The following is a 10,619-nucleotide window of genomic DNA, read 5'->3' on the forward strand; positions in this document are numbered from 1 at the left end:
AAGGTTGTATGAACACGACAGTTTTTTTTTATTGCATTACATAAAGCTGATAATAAAATTTGTTGAGGAACCATTAATCCCATTTATTACTTTATGTGTATGTCTAATCCAGTAATCATTGATAGACTCCAAGGTCTATGATAGATGATGAAGAATAAACTTTTCACTCACTTTAGTTTGAAGTGTTATGTCTTCTGAAATTCAAGTTCCTATTCCTAAATGAGCTTTCATCTGTTTTAGTCTTATTGTTGTTACTCGGCGGGAAGGTGAGCACTGTAGCCACAATTATAAGTGTGGTGGAGAGGAAGTGGTTTGAAGATGTGAAATTGAAACTTATGCAAGAGGCTGTAAATCAAAATTCCCAGATCAAAGTCCTGCTCAGCTCTGAAATAACAGTAGTGATGTTACCGTAACTCCCAGTTTATTGATGCACTCAAAAAAAGTGAATGAATGTATTTTCCTAAGTTTAGTACAACTCTGAAACCTCATAAAACCCCCATTTCAAAAAGTCTCTCCTCCATGCTTACCCCAGTCATCAAATGACATAGACGCCACATAAACAGTAATAAATGGTTCATCACAGTTATTTCACTGTTTATCACTCATCCATGAAAGTGCAGTGTGCTTTGTGATCACAGCACAGGCTACTCTACTAGTAGCATTAAGGTAACAGTAAAAGAGGTAGTTTGAATAAAGCTCATGTAGACAACTCCCCTGTGCTCTTGAGGCAGCAGCTGTAGCACTCTGTCCAACTTAACTTCACTCAGCTGACTGAGTAAAGGTAGGAGCAAACTTCTCTCTCTCTCTCTCTCACACACACACACACACACATGCACACACACATGTGGCTTCACATGCAGCAGTTCATGTGATGTTAGGATCATGCACTCATCAGCTGATGTTTACTCAGAGCAGATCTAACTTTTTCATCCCAGAATTTTGAGAAAAAGCCATTTTTATTATTCTGTGGCCCTGGTCCTCTTCCATATCAGGCTACTTTATCTCTGGCTCGCAGATCTTATAGTTGGCAAACATTTTGCTGTGTTTGTCATTCTGGAAATCCCCAATCCATGTGTCAGATGTAGCACTTGTGAAGTCGCAACTGTTGCCATCCTTTGATGGAGCCACTGTAACCATTTTAGGTAACTAGTGTAACAAACAAAGACACCCGTTTTAAAATTCAGTACATCGTGAATTTGATCGATTTCATGTTTGCAGATCTAATCTATTAGATTTATAAATCATACTACAAATCGACGTGTTAATATTTTTGATCCCACTTTGTGGTTACTTGAACCAGATGGTGCTGTGCGAGAGGAGGGCCTGCGGTTGGCAACAGTAAAAGGAGTGTTTCAGATACCTTTACACTATTTCCCACTAATACTGTATCGATAATGTAGTCTATCATTTACGCCCGTCGTTATCATGACGACATGACATCTACATTTGCAGTAAGTCCATTATTCACAGCAAATGCCCTCACAATCAAAATGAAATATCTAAAGCAAGTCAAACGAAGTTTTCGTCACAGAAAAGTTTTGTTCACACCAGAATAACGAGCGGAATTTTGACATGAAGATGGCTTTAAAACGTAAAGCTTAAACCCAGATTATTTTCTTTCTTTTTTGTGACAGTCTGTCCATTCCGTGTTAGCTAATGTATTAAGATAAACCTACAACAAGCTAACATAAGGTGTTTTTACAGCGTTAGGCTATTAAGCTCTACTTATGGTGTATATTGTATTATTTAGCTAGTACTACTGTTTTTCTTTTTTTCTTTTCTTTCTTTCTTTCTTTCTTTCTTTCTTTCTTTTAACATGCCTGTGACTCCGACTGTAACCACAGTTTAACCGCACTGAGACAGGTTTAGTGAAACAAAAACAACACCACCCAAACTACTGCACGGTGGTGTTGTGAGGTGTTGGCGGTATAAGCAGCATTTTAAAGCTAAACAGTGCTAAATTCCAGTTTTTAGCTCAATTTGTGGTTTAGTCTGCAGTCAACGTTTCAAGTAAGGAGCCAAAAAGTTGGACCTCTTCTCTTCTCTTCTCTTCTCTTCTCTTCTCTTCTCTTCTCTTCTCTTCTCTTTTCTTTTCTTTTCTTCTCCTCTCCTCTTCATAAATGTCATTTCTTTGCTGACATTTTGCTCAGGAAGGCTAAACGTAGGCTATTTAATTGAATTCATGAGAGAAGTTAAAGTCAATTCAAATGTACTTAAAGTTGCTGAATTTTATTTTAAGTGCAAATTTGGAAAACTACAAAATACCACAAAAAAATTATGAAGACCTTGCAAAATTTGTATTATGTAACTGATTAAAAATGCATTGAGTTACAACAATTAAGTTACTCTAAAAATGCTCCAAATGATAATTAGTGAATGTAATTGTTTACTTCCATCCTTTATGATAGTTCTGGATGTATTTTGAGGGCGATGTCTGTGTCACTGCGCTGAGATGGTCCGTGTGTCTCAGCAGGTGAAACCCCGGTGGTTTACTCCCAACATGTGGCTGTGGGCACTGCTTCCCGTTTGCCTGTCTGTCTTTGGCACTGTGGGCATTTGGACGGTGTGAGTACATTCATTCATTACCTATTAATGAACAATGGTCTTACAGTGTCGTGTGATGCCTGTAATGCTGATATGATTTTTTTCTAATGGCTATAACATGCTACCATACATGGAGACAGTTTGGCTGCTTCCTCTGTTGTAATAAGCCGCAGAGTTCCCAATAACTGGTGCTTCTGCTGACCTGAGGTTGATCTTTTTTGCTGAAGAATGAGCAATGTTCATGGCACAAAATAAGAGTTCGCCACTAAACACTCAAAATCTTGGAATTTTATTTTGTTTTCTTTTATTTACATTTCTTTTATTGTCTGCAGCCAATCTAGCAAACGTGCTTACTTACTCATTTCAAACCCTTTAATTTCAAAACCTAACATGCGTAATGCAAGTGAACAACCAAACTGGAAAACTAGAGAGCACAAAATCACACCCTGCTTGACAGAAAATCATTCATCAGTGGTAATCCTAGCCTTTGTCAGTGTGTTTTAGTTCACTGTGTTATGACTGACAAAGTGTGTTTGTTGGGGGAAAAAAAGGTAGTGCTGGTGTTTCAGTGCAGTGATTTTATTTTGAGACATGTACACGGTGTTTTTTTTTTAGTTTCAGTATGAAATAAAGTCACTCTCTGACCAATCCTCCACCCCATATGACCACATAGGTCATTCGCTCCAGCTCTCTAATACAAACAAGAGGAGCGTATCTAATATGGTCATGTCTAGTAGGTAACCCTAGATATGCAAAACTCTCGCAAATGCACACTTGATTCAGCACGGTAGATATTGTCCAGACCAAATCTCGCGATAGACAATATTATATGATATCATACTCTCTCTGCTGGTGGCTGCTCCCTCCCCAGCTGATACTGAGTCAAGTCAAGCAAACTGTGCTTGATGATGATCTCTGAGATGAGACCACAAATTTGTGGCAGTCATCACCTGCTTGCGGCAATTTTCTACAATGTTCAAGCCGAAATACTGCCAAATTGGCGAGCTATCAGTCTAGTCCTAGTCCTGCATGTCTGTATATACAAGTGCTGCCATCGCAACAGTTTTCTTTCAAAATAAAAGTCCAAAGATGCCGTAACAGCTATTCAACATTTGATATTGTGAAAAATATCGCAAATGACAGCGCATGCCATGATATTCGATAATATTGAATATCTGCCTAAGCCTAGTTTGATTCTGCCCTAACTTTAACTTTAAGCCAAACCTTTTTCCTGACCTTACCCTTAACCCAACCCTAAACTTAACCTTACCCTTAACACTAACTGCACTTGCAAGATGTCAAACCTAGATTTGCGAATCTAGGGTTACCATCTAGATTGGACCCTCCAATATGACCCAAAGGACCATTTCCTGAGCAAGCTACCAAACTACTAAAAATACTTGGGTAATGTTAGGAAAATATTATAGTTAGTGTTAGGAAGAAGTCAGGGTAAAGGTTACAAAATATTTGCTACCTAAAAGCACAGCTTTAACTTGGATTTGAACTAGTGTTGGCTGACTGAAAGTTGTGTTGATTGACCCACACATCCTCACCCATCCATCAAGCAGCTTACATAATCTTTGTTCCTCACTTATTACTACACCGCAGTGGTATAATTTACAGGAGTTTTAGAGGTTGCTTAACTTTAAAACGTACCTATAGATCGTATTAAGCTGGTGTGTAAACAACCAGTGGGGTGTTTTTTTTGCTGGATGATAGTCTCTTAACAAATACATGTAATCAACTGTAAAATAACCAGAAGGCAAACACTCTGATGTGTCCTGTGTTGATTTCCCATGGTGGGTGATCTAGGTTGGATTTATTGCTTTTAGTAGATGAAACTGAAGCTTAGAAATGCTTTTCAGGCTCATTTATTTTGTAGCTTTCACTTCAGACACCATGAGGTCCCTCTGGCTATGTTTGTTCAATTTTGAAGTGGCACTGGGACATCAAGAGAAAAAAAAAAAAAAAGAGAGAAAATTCTCCTTCTAGAGTTGCAGGACTTATCAAAGAGACATGATATTATTTGATGAAAGACATTGCATGCACAGTACAGTAAGCAAAAGACATGAAAATTTGCCGCAAGCTATATATAAAACAATATGCTCACATTCAAATGAGCTATGCCCACATTCAGCCACAATACTAACAAGTGTTTTTTCTCCATTAGGTTTGGTATAGCTGTATCAAATGGTTCTGTCAACTTAACAGAAGGGTTCCCGTATATCAGGTTGGTGTTACTTCCTTCTGAAATGTGCTTAAGATAAATACTGTCAAGGCGACCGACATATTGTGAACCACTAAAAAATGACATTAGATGCAGAACAGAAAATGCAGAACTGACAGTGGAGACTTTCAACATATCAAGTGACTTGATTTCCCTCTTTAACTTTTCTTGAAAATGTCCACGTGAAGCAAACTGAATGCAAAAAATAAAGAGAGATGTAAGAGCAAAACACTGATCTTTGTCATCACAGAGATTCAAATGATGTTGATAATTTTCTGTTTTCCTTTCTCATCAGCAAATGTGGCACTTACAACCCCCAGAGCTGTCTCTTCTCCCAGATCTGTAACATCTGTGCTTTTTTAGGTAATGATAACATGTGGGTTTAGGCAATTCTTTCTTCTCTTTCTTCTCATATTCTCTCATTAATACATGCTCTATCATAGGTGCCTTGCTTCAAAAATAATTTTCAGCTATTAAGTAGGGCTGCAGTTGTCCCTTTTTGACCTCTTGGACCCCTCTTGCATGCTAACCAGGACACAAAACATGTAATTTTATCTGTGTTCAGTTTATTTTCTCCCCCCGGTGCTACAAACAGGGATTTCATTTGTAGAAACTTGTGTCCGTAATGGTCCTCAAACGTCCATGCATTGATCAGATTGTGTTGAAGGGTGTACTGAATTTGTGAATGTGGGAATCCAGTGTCTCAAATCTGTTAACATTAAAACCTTTGTGCCCCTGGTACAACTGCCCTTGAACACAGCTGCATCTCAAACTGAGAGCCAGCTGCCCAGTTTAACCACTGGATGGATAACTGAGCCAGGTTTAATGAAAGAAATACAGCACCAGGACATGTGTGCAATTGTTGATCATATAACCAGTATTGTGTTATACTGTTAAATGTTGACAGCATAGCCAGTATATTCCATCACTAAACAGTGCTAAATATCAACATTTCAACATCAACACAAGTGCGGAGGTATTTTTTTACACTAGCATTGCTTCTCTCTTCATTTAACTTTTGGCCTTCTCTGGCATCTCCATTCTTTTTCTGTCTCGCTGGAAATTCTTTTATTCTTTATTTCTCTGTCCTTACCGTTGTCATGACCTTCTCCTCAGCCCTGTGGGTTGTGGTGATCCGCTTCCAACAGATCAGGGACTTCGGGTACCATGGAAAAGCCAACAAGATCAGCATTGTTTTGGGGTTCATCTCCACCTTTGGAATCTCCATCCTCGGTAACTTCCAGGTAACTCCTCGCAGTCTCTCTCTTCTGAAATATTTTAATTAATCTTTATTGGTGTCTCTCACTCCTACGCCCTTTCTCCTCCTTTTACCGTTTTTATGAGGCAAAAAATTAACACAGCAACTAATGATCATTTTCATCGCTGATTGATTTTTTTTTTAAATTAATCAATGAATCATTTAGTCTATAAAATTGTCAAAAACAAAGACATTTAGTACTTCCTCAAGCACACCTGTCAAGAATGTCCTTGGCCTTCCTTTTACATCTTTGGTTGTCTCAAGTTTATTGAGTTCACCAACTGAAAAAAAAAAACACATCTTCTCATCTCCCAGTAGTAATTACCCTCTCCTCCCTAACCTCCTGCGTTTCCCTTACCACCTTCACCCCTTAGCAATCAGTCATAATGGGAGTTCACCTCTTGGGAGCGTTCCTCGCTTTCTTCATTGGCCTGGCCTACTTCTGGGTGCAGCTGTTTCTAACCTATCGGACTGAGCCGTCCCAGCACAAACACTGGGTGGGCCCTGCCAGGGCGACCGGCTGCACCATTTGTACCATCTTGGTCATCATCAGTATCCTTTTGTCCTCAAACATGAATTCATGATTGTATCATGTTGTTTTGACAAGCAAGGGTCCTAGCATGTTACTGAATTTACTGAATTCCGGTTGCTGATTTGTAGTTGGTGCTTCTCTTTGACTTCGCTGTGGAGGCGGCCGAGCATAAAGGCTGAGTTCTTCAGGAATCAATAAAGCATTACTGTAAAACGCAACTAATAAGGCTGAAAAACATATGTAGTCTGAGGTATGAGCTAATTTTATACTTGCAACTGGAAAAGGTGTTGGTCTTTTATAATATTTGGTGAATATCAACTTCAGTAATTCCTAGTAGATACTTTTGTCCCAGTGAAGAATGCTCTTCCCAATTTGTTTTGAAGAGAACAAGTGCTTGCAGTTTGCTGCGATATGTCTTGTAAAAGGAATAATTCACCCAAAATACAAAAAAAGATATTTTCCCCTGGTCTGTCCATTCTGCTGCGATTTCTCATGAACATAGACGTCGCTATTGCCACAACACTAGATGACTGTGCTAACACCAGCAGTCACTTCCAGGTAGAAAACTGGCGGTTCATTTGAATTGTGGAGGCTTGTGATATTGGCAGATTTTTGCGGTCATAATTCAGCCATTATTGTATTATTACAAAATGTAGAGTTAAACATGATGGTCTGACAAACTCTACCTAACAGCGCCATCTAGTGCCAGCCAGGCTAACTGCTAGTTTAATTGTTTAAGTAGTAAGTTTGCTCCTCTCACATGGAAATCTAAAAAATCCGCCCCCGTTTGCGCCACATCATTGAAAGTGATGCAGAGGTTTTCTATTGTAAACAAGCACTGCAAGTCGCTCTATAGGACCGAAAATATCTTTTTTGTATTTTGGGCAAACTGCTCCTTTAACGACTTTGTGGAGGACACAAGAATGCCAACACATTACAAAGTACCTGTAAAGAGGTAGTTCTCAGGACTGTTTGCTGTATTTCTGTTTGTTGGACTTGCGTGAATGAGGAATGTTGCTAACTTTGGAGGGTGCGGGAATCTGCCCAGGATTTGTCCTTTTCCATCAGACTATCTGACACTGTAACCGCAAATCAGCACAGGAAAACCAGGCCTTTAGCCAAAGAAGCATGCAAGGAAAACACTAATAAATAAAAATTAAAAACATTTACAGCTCATGGGTCACACCCACTAAATGTGATGCCAAACCAAAATGTTGTTATGAAACTTAAAGTTGCATATCTACTTTGTAGTCTGTTTGCCGCAATTTTAAGTAAATAATGTTATAACCTTTAATATACCATATGTAAGTAGTACAAGTACCTCTTCTGCTATGTATACGTTGTCATATTGATGCACATTTTTTTGTCATTGTGCTCCTTGACTGCTCTCCTCTCCTTCAGTGTCTGTCCTCCACAACACAGGATACCGTTCATGGGCTGCCATCGGTGAATGGGTCTTAGTCATGTTGTTCTTCTTCCTGTTCGGCCTCTTTGCTGCAGAGTTCAAACACATCGACTACCACCACCTCATTGTGCAGAAACAGGCTCTTAGCAACTGCAAGGACAGCGAACCGGTGGAGATGAATGGTCACATGGCATGACCACACACACACTCACACCCCTGAGACCCTGTACCTGCTAGACCAGAAACCAAGATATTTAAAATGTGACCAAACCTCTGAGATTATGCCAAGAATTTACACCAACTTAATTTGGAGACTCGGGAATAACGCAGCATAGGCTTGTAGGGTGTTGGGTTGTGTTTTCTATGCAGGTAGGATGTAGATACAGTGCTCATGTGGCACTAGCCTAGAGTTTAAACGTTATGGTGCATCATTTACACTTGTATATGTAGTATGATGTATTGCAGCTATTGATAGTTATGACATTAGTCACATCTGTTTATCTGCAGTACTTGGATAAAGAGGCTAATTCCATGCACAGAATTGTGAAAAACAGTCAGCAGTGGCCTTAAGAAACATTTTATAAACATAATTTATAACGTAGAACAGGTGAGCCTAACCAAGATTTCTTGTATTGCTCTGTGCTACAGCCCTGAGCTTGCACACATAGCAATAAGTGCATGATAACACAAGGTGGCGCCATTGAACCATTATTCAGTCTGCACAGACGTTTGAATGCTGTACAAACATTTCCCTTTAAATGTGTGTGCTTTTTTTTTTTTTTTTTTTTAAATGTCTTCCCACTTGAAGTTGTTTGTAGGAATCATTCATGTATAATTTATTACTGTTGGTTTTGATACAATTCCAAATAAAACTCCTTATTCTTCTCTGATCATCAGTGTCTGTCAATGAGATATCTTCAGTGTGTGAAACGAGCCCGTGGTTAGTGCATTGAGAGTGAATACCAGGAAAAGGTCTGGTCTGTCTCCCGCTCTGTCTCCACCTGTCAGCTGGCAAGTACAATGGAGGAGAGAGAGAAAAGGAGGATGGAGGTCCTATGATGTAATGAGAACATTTACCCAGATTTATGTTTAGCTTCTACAAATAGTGTTTATTTTGTAGCACTTCAAGACTTTTGATTCTTTCTTTGAAGTTTTCAGAGGAGAGACAGTGCAAAAGTTGAGACTCAAAGACTCACAGTTCGTCTAAGGTTTAACGCTTCATTTGCACCTCCGCAACACTTTGGATTCTCTCCGTGTCACCATTATCATCTGGAGACAGATATCCATCATAGCTGCAGGTGTAAAAAATAGCCAGCAGGGGCACTGTGGAGCAGCACTGGTTGATAATCACCTCATTGATGGGAAAATGCAGCGCTGGCATCGTGCCAGAGAGTTGTTGGAAGATGCGTCTAGTTTGGACAGAGGTTCTACATTCAAGACAATTTGTCAGGGGTATTTGAGATGGGCTAAATAATGGAACTCTCATAGTATGTCGATAATGGGAGAGGTCTTACTCTTGGCTTCAGCATTCAAACAGTTGCTCTCATCCAAGCTCTTTATTTGTTTAAACATATTGTCTTGGGGTCTGTTGGCAGTGTCTCTGATACCATTTTGTGACCAAATTTTTGTTTTTATTTGTATTTTTTATTGATGTTATAAAAGAATCACGTTGGCCATGAGGGGATTGAGATGGGAAGACTGGGCCCCAAGTGTCCCGCTATGTCCTGACAGCATTCTTTCACATACTCCATGCTGGGTGATCACTAGAGGGGGGTTTTGACGAGCGGGCACAGGGATCAGACAGACAGCTTGGAATTCTGTGGGAATTTCTCCAGTGCTGTTAGCTTCTAGTGTTTTGTTTCAGACAGCATGAATATTGTCTAGTTTCACTGCTTGGTTAAACAATACTGTCTTGGGGCTTCCTTAAAAAAAAAAAAAAAAAAAAAGCTTCCCTGCAGCTGATTGGGAACATGATCTCAAGGTCTTTCTCTGTTTACTTGATGTGATTACAGTACATTTAAACTAAAATGCAGAAAATGCATGAGCAAATTAGATGCTGGCCACATTTTGAATATTTCCAAACCATGGGGAGCAACTGTGTTTATCCGATCTTGCAGATGATTTTCTCAGCCGACTGATGCTTCCGGTCAAGTCAGTCAAGTCAAGTGCACTTCAACCGGTTTAAATATTTGAAACCATTCTGAAATATCAGTATGTTGGTGAGGTCTGTTTTGAATGACAGTGCTCTTGACTTATATAATACAGTGGTTTGGAGGGCAAGCCTTGGCGCCAAAACACCTCTAAGCCCTGCTGTTTTCATTAGCGAGCATAAAAGGCTGCTGATAAAGTAGTAAAACTCATAAAAACACCGATGGCAACATGCAAAGACTGGTAAGCCCTTGATGGAAAGGTCAAAAAAAGGTCTGGATTCTCTATTGTCGTGTCGAGTGGAGTGGAGAACGCGGTTTATGCAATGCCTGCCTTGTTGCTTTTGACTTTGATTCAAAAAGGAGGCCATAAGCAGGCGTGCTTTCGAGGCGCACTGTAATCTCCTCTAACACCTGCTTGTGCTTCAGTCTCTCTTATCCCCTCAACAGCTCTTGACCAGGACAATAGAACTGCTTTCCTATCATGCGGTGGAGCAGTCGCCCAA

At 39.7% G+C, this 10,619-nt stretch overlaps 1 protein-coding gene across 2 annotated transcripts; it reads left to right on the forward strand.

Annotated features, from left to right (window-relative positions):
• The first annotated feature begins 721 nt into the window (after positions 1–721).
• tmem150b (transmembrane protein 150B) lies at positions 722–8,680 on the forward strand. 2 transcript variants are annotated; one of them, XM_030057411.1, is made up of 7 exons: positions 722–781; positions 2,474–2,565; positions 4,715–4,774; positions 5,067–5,134; positions 5,888–6,015; positions 6,404–6,581; positions 7,963–8,680. In XM_030057411.1, exons 2-7 carry the CDS (start codon positions 2,501–2,503, stop codon positions 8,160–8,162), a joined length of 699 nt encoding a protein of 232 aa, XP_029913271.1. In that variant the 5' UTR covers positions 722–781; positions 2,474–2,500; the 3' UTR covers positions 8,163–8,680. The 2 variants fall into 2 exon arrangements, with proteins under 2 accessions (XP_029913271.1, XP_029913272.1); XM_030057412.1 differs by having other exon boundaries at positions 723–781; positions 2,471–2,565.
• The last annotated feature ends 1,939 nt before the right edge of the window (positions 8,681–10,619 follow it).

Source organism: Myripristis murdjan, chromosome 8 (genome assembly GCF_902150065.1).
Source record: "Myripristis murdjan chromosome 8, fMyrMur1.1, whole genome shotgun sequence".
Lineage (NCBI taxonomy): Eukaryota > Metazoa > Chordata > Actinopteri > Holocentriformes > Holocentridae > Myripristis > Myripristis murdjan.